Source organism: Lonchura striata, chromosome 2 (assembly GCF_050655825.1).
Source record: "Lonchura striata isolate lonStrDom1 chromosome 2, ASM5065582v1, whole genome shotgun sequence".
Classification (NCBI taxonomy): Eukaryota; Metazoa; Chordata; class Aves; order Passeriformes; family Estrildidae; genus Lonchura; species Lonchura striata.
Genome location: NC_140704.1, coordinates 137,537,140 through 137,553,752, shown reverse-complemented (window position 1 = coordinate 137,553,752; position 16,613 = coordinate 137,537,140). Strand labels below are relative to the sequence as shown.

General features: G+C 35.5%; 1 protein-coding gene across 2 annotated transcripts in view; it reads left to right on the top strand.

Moving 5' to 3' along the window:
- Positions 1 to 16,613, top strand: part of LRP12 (LDL receptor related protein 12) — a 50,568-nt gene that overhangs the window by 28,127 nt on the left and 5,828 nt on the right. The window contains exons 2-6 of one of the 2 annotated variants that reach the window (XM_021546567.4): positions 1,045 to 1,101; positions 8,016 to 8,151; positions 9,604 to 9,806; positions 14,466 to 15,567; positions 16,428 to 16,560. In XM_021546567.4, coding sequence (XP_021402242.1) covers positions 1,045 to 1,101; positions 8,016 to 8,151; positions 9,604 to 9,806; positions 14,466 to 15,567; positions 16,428 to 16,560 — 1,631 coding nt within the window. The other variant, XM_085572435.1, reaches the window with a different exon arrangement.

Genomic DNA, 16,613 nt, shown 5'->3' with positions numbered 1-16,613 from the left:
GTTTTCTTCATATATTTAAGGTTCTTGTTACCCAGACATAGTGCACTGACATTGCAGTGCTGATAGAATAAATGATAGTACATGCAGAAGAATGTGTTACATGGCAAATCTTAAATACTACAAAACTTTAAAGGATTAAGAGTTGTGGTTTTTTTGCTTAGTGAAGTATTTTACATTTTAGATTCACTGCCTGTGTTCAAAGGAGCTTATGTATCAAAGTAGCTCTTTCCTCCTAAAATTTCTGAAAGATTTTACTAAACATTTGTCGTAAAGGTTAAAAGAAAAGATGATGAATAAAGGAGGGGAGAAATGCAGACAAGCACAATTTTATGAGTCACATCGTGTATGAGGACTGCCACCTGGCAGCAAATGTGTTGGCTTTAGCAGACTTCTTTTACTTTGGGAAGTACAAAGCAGTATGGTGTTTGGAGGGATAACTTTTTTTTGTCTCTTACTCGTGATGACCACATGGGTCTTATTCATCTTTGCAAGTCTACTTTGTTTTGATGAACATTGTGGGGGAGTTACTCTTGAAGGTTCCCTGCTGCATCTGAACTGTCTTTCTGGATAAAGGGTATAGGCTACAATTTTTTCTGAAATAGATAGGTATAGTCCCCTGATGTCTTTTTATTTGCATAGCATTTACTTAAAAATCTTGCTCCAGAAGGAGATGGGGAAGATGCATTGAAACAGACCTTTCTTGAAAATAAAATAGCACTTGATGCAAAATACAAAGTCTACCATCTAACATGTGTAAAGTTTCTCAGAACTGGCAGTATAAGTCTCTGCTTGTTCCTTTACTTTCTAGTATATCTAATTGTTCCTAGTGAACTAACAGTGCTTAGGTGGGGGTATTTTTACTGTATGGTAACTTTCTCTCTAGTTTTTCTCTTTAATTTATGATAAAACTTATGTAGGACCTTTCATGTTTAATATTAATTAAAATAACTTCAGGTTTGTTCATTCTGTTATGTAAAAAGGTATCTGAAGAATTTTTACAAATTTTATCTTGGAAATTAGCTTATTCATTATGTTTAATTTTAGGAAATGGTGCTCTTGCAGAACATTCTGAAAATGTGCATATTTCAGGAGTGTCAACGGGTAAGTCATTTTTTGTAATGTTTAAATTTCATGCATGACTTAAATAGTAAATATTGAAAGCCACCTGGTATCTTATGAAGAGATATTTGGCTATAAAAATTATTACTGCCTTTTGCAGCATGTAATAAGGAATGAAGCAACTGGAACATGGAAAAATTCTCATAAGATAAAACTGATACCTGCATGCTCATGAACAGATTATGCCTTTCTAAGTGGACTGCTTAATTATTTTTCCATACAAACATTGAACTAAGAGGAAAGTTGGTTTAAGTTGAATTGATATTTTCTTTCCACAGTAAAGTTTTTGTGAAATGAAATTTACTGAAATGTAATTTTGGACACTGCTACTATGAAATAACGTAAATCCAAGAGTTATGCATTTCACCTGATTAGATTTAACTGAAATGACTGTACACTTCACTGCACAGTTTCCTTAATACAAGAAAAAAAATTTGGAACTCGTGAAACCAAGAAATTGATGAGATTCTGGGAGAATATGGGGTATAAAAGCAGCACACACTGTGCAAAGGTTTCTGTGTTCCCTTCCAATAAGTCAGTTTTAGGTCTCCTCTGGGCAGCAGCCACAGTTGGGTCTGTTGTGTGTTAGTGGTGGGACTGTGTGGCCATTGAGGCATTGGTGTGCAGTCTTTGTTCTTCAGATGCTGTGCAGTGTCAGCAGCTGCTGGAGGTGGTTTATCATAGTGATACCCAGAATATGTGCAAACAGGGAGATAAAGGCTCCTCAGCAGGTAACAGAATACAAGCCCGGTTCTTTCCCTAGGAAAACTGCCTCTAATCCCTAGAATTCAAACTGATTTTCATACCCCCTTCTCCTAAAATAAGAGTCAAAATGCAAAGTTGTCCTTTTTGAGAACAGCTTGTACATCTCACTGTAGTTAATCCTTGCAGTATTGCTACTTTTACTTGTATGGTTGAGTTTTTGGATGAATTTGTGGTCAGTGGGTGGTCTCTTATACCTACTGCTTTCTATTTCCCTTTTATTGCTCACCACTCAAAGACTGTTTAAAGTCTGTTTATAGCATATCTTTGTTACCCATTCTTGTGCTGCATAACGAAGAATGCTGTTGCTTTTTAATAGTACTGGTGCAACAAGTATCATATGTATTACATTTATGGCACACTGTAAATAATAAATATCTATATAGCTACTTGCCCCTCTTGTAACAGTTATTGCTGGAATTGGAATGGATGAGAGGTGCTAAATGATAAGTCAACCTAAAATCTCACTATGCAGCTTTCAGAGTATGTTTTAACAATCCCTCACACCTCTGTTAACTGCAATCATTGTGTCACAGGTCACAATACAGGCAGAAAAGCATCTGCTGGGCAAGAGGTGAATGGAATTTTTGACTCTACTTCCAGTACTTTGGCCAGCATGCTTGAATAGGCAGTGCCAAGAAGAGCAGAACTCAATGTACTTTGTACACAAGATAACAACAGCTGGTAGATAGAACTTTAACTACTGAGAAGAAAGATCCATTTAGAAATAAATAATAACCCCCCCAAAAAAAACCAAACCAAAAAAACCCAAAAAATAAAATAAAATAAAATTAAAAAACAAACAAACAAACAAACAAACAAAAAAAACACCAAAAAAGATACCTCTGATGTTCTTGTGTTTTTAAATAGTTTTGTTTTCCAGATGGGAAAAAATTAAATAAATACTATACTACTGTACTCCTAAGTTTCTTTCTTAATACAAAGTGCAAGTTCTTCACTGGAGAATTTGGGGCAGGGGTGATCTGTTAAGGACAACCTGAAGAAAACATACAGATTGACCCAGTAGCATTTTCCTTACTGCTCTTTGTACGTACATCTTAAAATTTAAGTGCATAGCCCAAGTATAAAAGATGATGAAGAATGAAATTATTCTTCTAGTTCCTTTTAAATAAATTTGGTCTCCCAAATGTATTTTTCTATCTCACAGGTTTTATGTTTCATCAAGCATACCTGGGCAACTTTATATTTATCAGAACAATTTTAAGTAGAGTTTCTGTAAAATAGGACAGAAGACATCTGACCTTTAATCTTTCTAAATCCAACTTTCATTTGGTGTTGAAACCAAGCAAGCAATTGTCTTGGACAGTTGTACAGAGACCGGATTTAAAATCAAATTTTTGTCTTGATGGTAGATTTCCTGTCTTGCTGCTGCTGTAAGACTATGTGACCTATCTTACTAAATTATGTTTTAATAGCACAGACCTCTGTGGCCTTTGGTATTTATGCTTCTGCTGTATGCTATATTGCCAAGTTACAGGTACCCCTCTAATATATGAGCATGCTTTTTCTGCCAGCAGCAATTAGTGGAATGTTGTCTATTTGCATATAAGCTATTACTACAGAAGAAGTGTTTAGGCCTTTAAAATCTGAAGAGTTCAGAAATATTTTCAGATCTGTCTTCGAGGTATGTTGAGTCATAATTGTCACAATTGCAAAACCAATTCCCCATCTCCCCAGCCCCTCACTGTACATTTTCAAGAACTGCAGTACTGTTATATATGTATAATGATTTCTTTTTACTGCATATGTCTCTGTATTGCAGAGCAAAGGGCATTTTAAATTAAAGCATTTTGGCTTGACCTGGAGGCAAAGATTCCCATGCCTTCTTCCCCTGTAGTTCCCCACATTAGACTTTCAGTGGCTCCTGAGAGTTACAGTGCAATAATTATCCTCCCTGTTCACGGTTTAGACTTTATCACAACATTATTCTCTTTTTACTCTAAGCTGTTTTAAACACCTTCAGATCATTTATCCAGCTGCATTCATGTCCTTACCATGTCCAATATAATGCATGCCTTATCATCCTGTGGTTCACATTGAAAGCTAATTCTTTTATCTTTTCAACTAATCTCCTGGCATTACTGTGAAGATAAATCCCTAATCTCCCTCTCCCTGCTTTTCTGAAGTGACTTTTTTCCTTGACATGTTGTTCACTCTTACTGCAGGTACTTTACTTCTCTAGATCTTCTGCTACAGAAATTTTGCATAGGTTCTTAATTATTTTCTTATTATAACTTGCTAGTTGAATTTGGTACAATAAACTTTTAGTTGATTCTCTTCTGTTTAGCAGTCAACATCCTGTAGTTTACATGTTTACATGTAGTTTACATGTTTACATCTTGTAGTTTAGTGTGGGATGGTAAACATATTTCACGAAGAAGGAAATAAGAAAAACTGTTGTGTCTGTTTTTAAGATGTCTACAGGAACATCCATATACATCAAAAAATTATGTGCAAGCTCTTTTGACCATTATTTTACTGTAATATGTGAAATATCCTTAGTTCTAATTGCAGTATTGCAATTTACTGAAAAGTTATATCAGAGTAACAAACAGAATTGCAAATGCATTTTTAATAGAATAAAAGTTACCAAAGGAAAGAGTTTGAAACAGGTAGGAGATGGATGAGAAGAATTGTGCCAAAGAATACAAGGGTATTGAAGGGAATATAAGCAGACACAACATTAATGTAGAAATGCTTGTGCAAGAGGAATTTGTTCCCCCTTCCAAATAGAATATTTCAGCCACCAGCATGATATTTGAAAACATCTTGGCCATGCATCACTGGGAGTCTTTGCTTCTCTACAAAGCTACCTTCTCAATTTCTATCGTGCTTTTGCCTTGATTGCCAGTTCATTTCCTTTTATCCTGACTAGTCTAATTTTCATTCTTCTATTGTCTTATGTATTTTTAATGTTCTAAATAAATTATTCTAAACTTAATCAGTTTTCCTGTAATTTTAAGTTGTCATAGATACAATTGACCTGTATGACAAATGCTTGTAGGGCTGATAGCAATTGAGATTAAAAGTCCAAATTTTCCTCAACTTAAAACTGAGGATTTTTGCCTCTATTGATGCATTTCTGTTTTACATGCTACCACTTGGATTTTTTTTATCCCATATCCTTCATGGTGTTGCTTACATTCTGCATGTTTACAAATACTTGAATAAAATGTATGTTACATGATAGTCTATTATTGTGTAGGAGAAACACCCGTGTTAGGCAGAGGGCCAGGAACTGATTTTAAAGGCTTGCTATTGTCTTTATAAAGTATACTCCCGTTAAAGCTGTTCTATTTCAAAAGATTATCCTTGATTTTAAAAAATATCTCTGAGAAATTATTCTCTCTCAAAAAGACTGCACTTCTGGAGTGTAGCTTCTGTAGTTATATTGACCTTTATACACTTTTTAAGCAAACAGATTTCTGTTGTCTCCCGAGTAATAAGTAAGAGATTTTTAGGGCATGAATATATATCACGTATGCAAGTCTGTTTAGCTTGTCTAGCCAACTTGAAGTTAAGAAAGCTATAATTTGCTTTTCAAGTCCATCCCCTTTTTTTTTGAACATGTCTCTTTGTCACATGAATACTTTCTTCAGTGTTTTTTCCTCTGCAGCACTTGTACAGTTTTGTTCACCCTATGTTATTGTGCTTGTGGTCATTCTTGCTTCCCCATGCCCTCCAGAGTCTGCTTCTCTCTTCCCATGTTGGCTGCAGTTGAAAATGATCACCTTTTGCTGTCAGCTCTGTAGTGTGAGCTTTACTAGAAACTAAGAAAAATACTAGAAACAGAGAAAAAAACATCTTAATAAAAGAATGTAGAAATTACACAGGTACTGTTGGTTCTGCAAAGATAAAAAAATCCTGAGTTGAAGCTTTCATGTGCTCTGAAAGCACTACCTTGGTTATACAGGGTTTTCATGTAGAATTTCTTCCATTCATACTTGTGTATAAATATGTTATTGTTTGTACTGCTGTAGGGTTTCGCATGTTAATATGTTTGGAGGTAAACTGTAAAAGTGAATGAACCCATGTTGAATGGATTTTTTTTTAATGTATTTTAGTGCAAAGTTTCATTTGTCTGGTAAATTTAATAGCTTCTTAGAGGTTCTGGAAAAATTTTGTCTGTCAATTTGGAAATATCTGATAGCAGGTATATGTTGTAGTATAAATTTCACCTCTAGGCAACTTTTTTGAAGCTGGGGACTATTTCAGTAGTAACCAAGTAGTATGTGGAATTGTTGCCAGCATTTGCAAGCTTGGTACAAAATATCTTATGCATTCTTCTACTTTTTTTGCATGTTTTTGTGCTGTATGTTTTTGTTAAAACTGCTATTTTACTTTAGCAACTCAATAACCTAAAAGTCCTTACATTTATTGCCTGAACAAATGTTAAGTATCAAAAGATCACTTGCATAGGAGCTGTGTTCCAAATTATCATGGTGTTAGAGCACCACCTATAGGGTTTGCTCAAAAATTCAAAAGAAAGTGAATATTGCATATTCAAATGAAATAATATCTATGTATTTTGTGACTTTCATTCCATGATATTAGGACAGCTCCTGTGTCCTGCAGTTACTGTATGCTAATATTTAACTGTGAAGCATGAATAAAGCTCTAAAAAGGGACATGTGAGAAACTATTTAAAGCATTATTCTTTTACAGATATACAGGAAAACAGAAAATTTTCTGGGTTTTATTTTTGCTGTGGTATTTAAGTTAATAAAGAAAATTCAGACATACGTCAGCATTTGTTTTTTTGTCCTTCTAAAATATATTTAAAGTTTATCAGTTATGCCATGTAGAAATATTTTTAAATAATAATAATTTAAGATTATAACTATTTATAATTTCAGGTCCATATAGTATAAAAATAGAAAAAAGTAACCTGTCCACAAATAACATTATTATAATACAATGTAATTATAACTTTTTCACTGTTATAAATGCAGTTCATTCTTCATAATGTTTGTTTATTCATCAGTTCTAATTGACTATTTTAATCAAATAGGAATCCTAAAAGGTTTTGATGATCAGACAATAACGAAAGTGCTTCCTTATTTGTAATAGTTCTAGTGTTCAAACTACCATGTGTAACTTACTGGACTACCAGTAGCTTTGACAGCCTGGCAGATTTTGGACTATCAGTGCTAAAATTGAAAAATAGAAACACAGAGGGCAGTTATTGTGTTTTCTTGCCACTAAGACTTCCTCATAATTTGAAGCTCTGAAGCAGTGGGAGTATTTTAGCCTTTCTGTTTATGTGAAGGTTGTGTATATGCTATGTGACAGGCTTTGGATTTGAGGCTGCTAAGAGCGGGGAAAAACAGGGGAAAAAAGATCCACAAAGTTAAGTGTAAGCACATTCCTTGAAATAAAATCAGAATAATTGAGAACACTCTAGCTATGGAAAGGACAGCAGCTGAGTTAGGGCCAGTGCAGAAAGCTGCACCTATAATAAAGAGTACAAGTGACTGAGTTTCTTCAGTTACGTATAATTAGATCTATAAATATAAGCTTTCTGGTCCATTATCAGAAATATAGTTATGCAGGTTTCTCTGCTGCAGAACGTACTCTTTTACTTTCCAGCATTTGGAATCGTGTATGGAGATCATTTCTATGCCAAGAACTGGAAGGGGGAAGGTGTTTAAATGATGGTCAAACAGTGGGTCTACTACCTAACACAAGAAGTTTCAGCTGCTTGATTATTTACCTTTAATTTGTTTTTTACCTTCCAATGCACTTGTCAGTATAAGGTGTTAATGCATGGTTAAATTGAACTGAATATTTGTAAAGATTAAAAGTAAATTTTAAAATAAATAAATCTTAATCAAGTTGTCAAAGTCGACATAGATGATATTTTTTAATCTGTAATAGTAATTGACATAAAGGAAAACTGCTGCACTGGCAGTGTTGGAAAACATCTTTTGGCTGACGTGTTCCATTACAAACTCCTTTAGAAGTTGTGAGTTTTTTAATTGGTATGTCATCTAACTCACTCTGATGTTCTGCCTGATTAGGTGCTGATTGGTTGAGTGGGGTTTTTTTTTTCTTACTGACTTTAAAAAAAATTGAGTTAATGAAGTTGCTTTCAATATATATGTTTTTTTTAGCTTGTGGAGATATTCCAGAACAAATTCGATCACCAAGCGGGACAATCACGAGTCCAGGGTGGCCCTCTGAGTATCCTGCCCGAATTAACTGTAGCTGGTACATCCATGCCAACCCAGGGGAGATCATTACTATAAGGTAACAGCACTCCTGTAATATCCATGTGGATGGAAGAAGTACTAACCAGACATTTTTAACTGCCAGTTGTACACATACCAGTTTTCTCTTCCTTCCTGTAAGTGAAGGTTTTAGGTTCTGTCTGGTTTTTGCCTTTCCTTTTATCTGATTTGCTTGCACAAAGCCATGTAGCATTTGTTTTTAACTGGAGAATGGTGACTAGAAAAAATTTCAGTGTGCTCATTTGTTTGAAATTTTCCAATGTGTGTGAAACCTAGGAATTTTTCATTAAAAAGTATGTTACTAGATGTGACTAAATGCTGTAATGCTTCATTGCTATGAGGTCTCCTGGTGTGCTTAAAAATGCCAGAGACAAATAGCAAGTCAATAGATACTAGTTTAGGAAAGGCTGAGTTCTAATGCAGGGAGCTCCTCACAGTTTCACATATCTTGTAACTTTTCTAAAGTAGTAATGTAAAATACTTTTGGATTCAAGTTCTCATCAGTTCATTTCTGATTACTGGTTTCTTTTAACATCAACATACAAGTTAGTACTGCTTCATGGACTTGCTTATGAAGCTGCATTGCCTACAGTTTTTTTTCAGTTTCCAGTTCAGACTTGCTGACCTAATAAACTGTTCTTCATTATGAAGTATTTGCTTTGACATCAGTTACTTGTTTAAATTCTGCCTGTTAATTTAAACAGTCTTTCTACTAAATATTTGACTGGCATAAATGCAATGTAAAGTAGGTAAAACTGTTCAGCTACTAGAGTGCTTTCTAAATTTTTCATACTGTTTATTTTTAATAAAAGTCCTTTTTTCTTTCATGTTGTTTACTTCCACTCATCCATACCACATTTCTGTTCTGATAGTGCTCTTTTGTCTGTACAGACCTATTTTGCACAGTCTCCCCCTCACATGTCATTACCATGGCAGCTTGTCTTGACAGTGCAGCCACATCATGGCAGTCCATGACATAATGCTGGGGTAGCCGAGTAGTGCATCTGGGAGAAAGTGTTATCTGAAAACATAATTTTGAACAATTTAGCTGTATTTATCGTGTCAAATCATGTTATTGCCGTAAGTGTAGCATTAGCTAAAATTTTGGTGAAATTTGGGTTAAAATCACTTAGTAGTGTATGGAAGTCATTAATTGGGACACATAAGGACAATTTCACTACCAGAATTTTAGATTAAGACAGTGTGTGTTTTTTGTAGCAAAATTGCATTTCTTTAAGTGGTGGATGCAACATTTTGTTTGACAGAATAGATCCTTGCTGTCCTCGTAATATAAAAGTATCAGCACAAGGTTAAACCCTATTTCTACATGGGTAGAGAGAAGCTACTCTTTATTTCAGAAGCAGTATTTATTTCAAAAAGAACTTCAAGCTAATTTTTGTGTGTAATAATTCAGGATCTTGTTTGTGTAATATTCAGTTCAGTAGCAATTTTGACATTTCCTCTTTTTCAGCTTTCAAGATTTTGATGTTCAGGGATCTCGACGATGCAGCTCAGATTGGTTAACAATTGGAAGCTACAAGAATACTGAAGGCTATAGAGCATGTGGCTCTTCCATTCCCTCACCATACATCTCTTCACAGGATCATGTTTGGATAAGGTTTCATTCAGATGATAGCATCTCCAGAAAAGGCTTCAGATTAGCCTACTTTGCTGGTATGTTTCAAATGATACCTAGTATACTTTTATGGTTTCACTTTTTGTTTCCTGTTTCAAGAATTACTTCCTTTTAACAGGGTACAGTGCTGACTTGGTTCTTTCCTGTAGTCACCTCAAGGTCTATTGAAATCAGAAAAAATACAGATTTGGTAATGTATTTTGATCCCATGCACAATCTGAATATTCAAAGTGGAAGTAACAATAAGCAGATTGAATGATATTTGGGAAGAAAGGTTAGCCAGTAGTAGTAGGCACTTGGAAGTTCTTTTAACATAGTAAGACTTGAAATGCTTTCATCAGATTAAAATTAATTTGTTGAAGTAGTTGGGTAAATTTCTGAGTATTATACATACAGTGAGAGAGGAAGGAAATGGCAGGGTTTTATTTTTTACATTTCTCACAGAATGTGCATTATTTTTCTCATCTCCAGAAGGCATACTATCTTTAAAAAAAAAAAAAAAATCTAAAAAACCATTTATATTATAGATTGTTCTAGCCAAGTGCAGACATGGTTCTGTACATAGAAAATTTTTCTTGTGTAATTACAGGATGTGATAAAAATTAGTTACCAGAAGTAATAGTTTGAGACTCTTTCGTGAGCCATTCTGTTTATCAGAGGTGGCCAAGAGAGAGGAGGAAGCCAGTCATGAGTCAAGACTAGTTCCAAACCTTTCCTGTCTTTAAGAGATTTTATACTTTTATGTAATAGCATGATTATGGTGTTCTACATAATGATCATCCCAATTACTGGATTAGATTTTTCTTGGTTTTCATAATGAGTTCATGTTACCTTGCTCCTTCCGAGTGTGCCTGTATCCACTCACTGGCCTGCTCCAGATTTCTGTGCATGCCAACTTTTGACTCCTCCATAAAACAATTCATACTTGTAAACATACCCAGTGCTACCCACCTGCAAAACTGTTCCAACAAGATTCAGTAAATCTACCCTTGATCTTCTCTAGTCTAAGCTCCTGGTTTTACACCGCACTCTTCTTATCTAGTAGCTTCCTCCAGTATGTCAGTCTCTCACTAACAAGTTTCCAAGCAGGCTTATCCCTCTCTATCACCTGTTCTCAACACTTCAAAAAAAGCTCCTTCTGTGATTCAGCTCCTTGCACTTCAGCAGGTCTTGGGGAAATCATGCAGCCTTGCATTTGATGCTGGCCCAGCTTTCAGGGCAATGTTCTACCTGGGTATTGTGCACTGTCTTACCAAAACATGTCAGGGAGCAGAGAAGAAGCTGCTGGCTAATCAGTCATCCTGTCCAACGGCCCAGGTGAACACTGCTACCTGTGTCAGGCATCAGCTTCTGCCCTTTTCACCTCCCTCTCAAAGAAGGTGCAGAGGAAAGACAACATTCCTTCCTGAGGGGTTTGGAGAAGTAAAGATACCTTGGATAAAAGTGTGGAATGGGTAGGGGAGGTAAGCCATGGGATTTGTAGAATTTTTTCTCTTCCTCTTTCCAAATCCTTTTCTCTTTTTTTCTCTGATCTTGAGAAAATTTCATTATGTAGCCCCTCTTGGAAGATGCTACAACATTTTCATCAATAAGCATTTTTTTTCTGTTAATTTATTTCTTCTATTTTGTGTTGTAGATTAGAGTGCTTAAGACTTTAATCCTATTTTTATAAATGTCTTTTTAAAAACAAATAAGTTTTACTTTGTTCATTTTTAAAAACCAAGCATTACTGAACCTTTGGCTTGAGTTTGCTCCCTATATTTGATACAATACTTAGGAAGTATTTCACAATTGAGGTGTAAGTGTAGTGTTTCAGTGATCAGAGTGGTCTTTTAATGTTTTAAACTAACCTGTATACAGGAGAAGAGTTGACAGTTGCTTTAATAATAATTTAGTCATTTCTGCCTTTGATTGTCAAAAAAGGCTCCTGAAATGCTAACACACTTGCTCTGCATTCAGCTGTGCCATTATGTTTGGTTTCTTCTCATCAGTATCATGCAGTAGTGCTCAGATTAACACCTCAATAGATTATTTAATTCAGTGGTTTTAAGGCTACTCTCAAAATTGCCGAATCATCATAAAAAAGGGGGGGAAAGAGTAATAAATTAGTTACTTGGGTGCAAGTTAGGCTTATCTGTGCTGGACTGATGGAAATACTACAGATTCCAAGTGTAAAAGTGACCATTAGGGAGCCCCATGTTTAAAATCTGATATGGAAGATAGGTCATATGAATTGTTTGAATTAATTCTTGTTTAAAGAAAACAATAAGTAAATATTCATATTTAATTTTAAACAAACCAATAATAGGAAAGAAAAAACATTTCAGGTAGGAAGGGTGCTGGACTAGAAAGTAAATTTCGTGCCACTTTTGTCTTTCTTCCCTCTGTCTTCCTCTCACTGGTTTTTTTTTTCCGCCTTTTTAATTATGGGAGTTGAAATGGGACAGATTACTCATGGTGATGTAGAGTGGAAAATAAAGTTACTAAAGGCACATAGGTCAATGGCCACTGTAAATGCAAGGAAGAACTGTGTTAGTCCTTTAGCTACAACTGCATATGGATGCTGCTAATGATCTTATGCTATCCTGAAGTCTTTTGTAGTACAGCTTCCAAAGTTAGTCTTATTTAGTACATCTCTTATAATTTTAAGACTCTAATTTGTGATTCATAGGTAAATTTTCTTCATGTAAGGATTGCAGGATTGGTGATTAAAAATGCTAAATCAGGATCAAGTATCCCAACTCTTTTCTGGGATGTTTAAAAGTTTATTGAAGGAGGAAGAGCTTGGGTTGAAATTGTATCCTGTTTTGTTACTGCAATATTCCCATCAATATTTATAACTCCATGTTACGTCTTTTTCTTCTCAACCTCTTCCAGGTTCTGCAATGCAAAAGGACTGAGCTAGATTATAATCAGTACTTGAACAGGTTCAATGATGTATATTCTCCTACCTCTTACTCTACTACCTCCACCTATGGAGCTTAGTCATTCAATTTAGGTAGGACTAGTCTAGCAGTTCAGTTTTACAGGTTTTAAATTCAAGGCCAAGGTTCCAACTTTGCTGTACTAATATTGTGAACCATTTGTATTTGTGTGAGTGTAGTATAAATACTTATATATCTGTAACAGAAGAAGATGATATTGTTTATACTGCATCTGTTCTTTGGATTTTTTTGTGTGAAATTAACATGTTCTGAAAATTAGTCATAATTTTCAGAACAACACATACAACACATACATTTTGCTCTCCTTTCATTCTTCAGTCTCTGAAAGCAAATTTGTAGACTTAAACATTCTTCAGCAGTTCATATAACATTTAACACTCTTGATGATTTCATTTTTTCCTGCATTCACTTTCTAAAAGCCTAAGCATTTGCGAAATTTAATAATTATGTGTTGTACTTTTCTAAAGAAAAAATATTATTTTAAGTTAGAGTATTTATTTTCAATGCTTTCTAAGAGATATTAAAGTAGAAAAAAAGGAGAACAGAAGTATGATACGACTTTGACCTATCATAGCAGATCAGTTCCAGCAAGAAAAATTCAAGCTAGCTGTGAAAACTTTCATCATGTTGTTTAGTAAAGCACTGTAACTTTAAAAATACTTGATTGGAGAAGGTCCTGAAGAGACTAATCAAACACCATTTGGCCTTGTTTTGAGAAGATGATTTTATTAGATGGCCTCCTTTCCAATCTGAATTGTTCTCCTTTAAAAAAAAAGATAGAACATTCTTTTCTTGGAAGCATTAGGATTTCAGTGAGTTCATCATGCTGTCTTTCCCGTTTCCTTATTAAAACCTTAGGTATAGTGTTCCTTAGAGTGAACGTATATTTGTCTAGTTTATTTTCTGAATTACTGCTGTGTAGGACCATCTGCATTGCAGACTTGTTTTAAATATTCTGACCATGACAGTTTGTTTTATAGCAATTTTTATAGTCTGTACTGTGGTTTGTAGAAATAACTGATTGAAAATTACACAGCAGTGTTTGACTCAGCTGAATTGTTGCAGAGCTGAAATAACTTGGATCCAAGGTATGCTTATGTGTTCAACATGGCTGGAACTACAATAAGTAAAGGCAAGCTTGCATTTTTGCATTTGCTGCACTCCCATCTTAGTTGCTGCAGGAGAGGCAGGAGCAAACTGTGGGAAAAGAAGAGGACAGGACAGAGGTTTCTTTTTTGTGGTTGGTGGTTATACATAATCTTCAGCTGTCAGCTTCTCTCTTGCCTTAGATCCTTTGGTACAAAGTAGGAACCTCCAGAAGCAGAAGAGAGTCTGACTGCTTTTTCTGGGAAAGAATTTGAGGAGATAACCAGTACTGTAGCACAGAGTGTTTCTGTATTTTGAGTGATAGAAGAGAGGGTGTTTTTCTAACTTATTTTTAGCATATTTGAAGTCAGATTTCTCAATACCTGTAAATGAGCATTGTTTTCTTCCTTGGGTTGAATTTATTTGACTGAAATCAGTGAAGGATAAGATTCATGCTGCTGTTTTGATTGAATTCTGACATGAAAAATACGTTTTGTCTTGATACTTGCTAAAAGTTGCCATGGTTTAAAGATACTTCAGGCATTTGCTTTGCCCTTCTGAAGTAGCTGGCGCAGCCAATAAACAAAACACAAAACATAAAGTGCTAAATTCTAAGAAAATTTTTTTTTTTTTTTTTTTTTTTTTTTTTTTTTTTTTTACTTTCAGGGAAATCTGATGAACCAAGTTGTGATTGTGACCAGTTTCATTGTGCTAATGGGAAGTGTATTCCAGAAAGTTGGAAATGTAACAATATGGATGAATGTGGAGACAACTCGGACGAAGAAATCTGTGCCAAAGCTAATCCTCCGACAACTTCTTCCTTTCAGCCTTGTACAAACAATCAGTTCCAGTGTCTTTCCCGCTTCACCAAGCTTTACACTTGCCTTCCAGAATCTTTAAAATGTGATGGTAACATTGATTGTCTTGACCTGGGAGATGAAATAGACTGTGATGTGCCAACATGTGGGCAGTGGTTGAAATATTTTTATGGTACTTTCAGTTCTCCCAACTATCCTGACTTCTACCCACCTGGCAGCAACTGCACCTGGCTGATAGACACAGGTGATCATCGCAAAGTAATCTTGCGATTCACCGATTTTAAACTTGATGGTACAGGTTATGGAGACTATGTCAAAATATATGATGGATTAGAGGAGAATCCACGGAGACTGTTGCGTGTACTGACAGCATTTGACTCTCATGCTCCCCTCACAGTTGTTTCATCCTCAGGACAGATAAGAGTGCATTTTTGTGCTGATAAAGTGAATGCTGCAAGAGGGTTCAATGCAACATATCAAGTTGATGGTTTCTGTTTGCCCTGGGAAATCCCATGCGGTGGAAATTGGGGGTGCTACACAGAGCAGCAACGCTGCGATGGCTACTGGCACTGTCCAAATGGAAGGGATGAAACCAACTGCACCATGTGCCAAAGAGATGAGTTTCCCTGCTCTCGAAATGGTGTTTGCTACCCTCGTTCAGATCGCTGCAACTACCAGAATCATTGCCCTAATGGTTCAGATGAAAAGAATTGTTTCTTCTGTCAGCCAGGGAATTTTCACTGTAAAAATAACCGCTGCGTGTTTGAGAGTTGGGTTTGTGATTCTCAAGATGACTGTGGCGATGGCAGTGACGAAGAAAATTGCCCAGTCATTGTGCCCACTAGAGTGATAACTGCAGCTGTCATTGGGAGTCTTATTTGTGGATTGCTGCTTGTCATTGCACTGGGATGTACTTGTAAATTGTACTCACTCAGGATGTTTGAGCGAAGGTAAGTAGAACTCAACTTCATAAAAAATATTTTGGTGTTTTCTGTTGTTTGCACTTGAAGTAGTTTTATTGCCCTACAGAAATTGTTGCACATGATTTGTAAAGACACTGCTCCTTTTTCTTTGATAGTAGAAAAAGGTTAGTTAATCATAGAGTTTATCAGGTTGGAAGGGACCAGAGTTTATCAGGTTGGAAGGGACCCATAAGGAATATCAAGTCTAAGTCCCTACTTTTTGCAGGACATCAGAAGCTAAACCTTGATAAGACCTATGGCTGAGCATTGTCTAGATGCTCCTTGAACTCTGAAGGCTGGGTGCTGTGACCCAGTTTTCTGGGGAGTCTGTTCCAGGGACTGACTGCTCTCCCAGTGAAGAAAAGGGGATAGCAGTATTCTGATCACTTCACTATAGAGGGTTAAAGTTTTCCGATGGTGTTACCAAAAAAGAAGTGTGAGAAAACTGCAGTTAATTTGAAATTTATATCACAGTTCTATATATAACAGCATGTTTCTTCTCTTGTAGGCTAGTTCATATCAGGATTACATATCCTTCAATCCTTTGCAATAATGTAAGCGCTACTCATGGTGCTTTTTATATTTAGCCCATGGGCTTGGACTGGTTTGTTTGTTTTTAAAAAATTTATTGTTGCGGTTTTCTTTTGCTTTCATTTCAGCTGGACAGAATCACGGAAACGACTTTATATTCTTTGCCAATTAAATTTCAATTAAATTAGCTAAACTTCATCTTCTGACTTTTTTTTTATTTCCAATTATAATAATCTGATGTACTTTCATTCTTATATATATATGTATGTATAGATCCGTGTCTTACGTATTTTGAAATTTCTTTTTTTGTTTGGAAGATCATTTGAAACTCATTTGTCAAGGGTTGAGGCTGAACTGTTAAGAAGAGAAGCTCCTCCATCCTATGGACAACTAATTGCCCAGGGTTTAATTCCACCTGTTGAAGATTTCCCTGTTTGTTCCCCAAATCAGGTAAGATTTCAAAATAGCAGACAGACCCCTTAAATTTTAAGGAGACTGAAGTA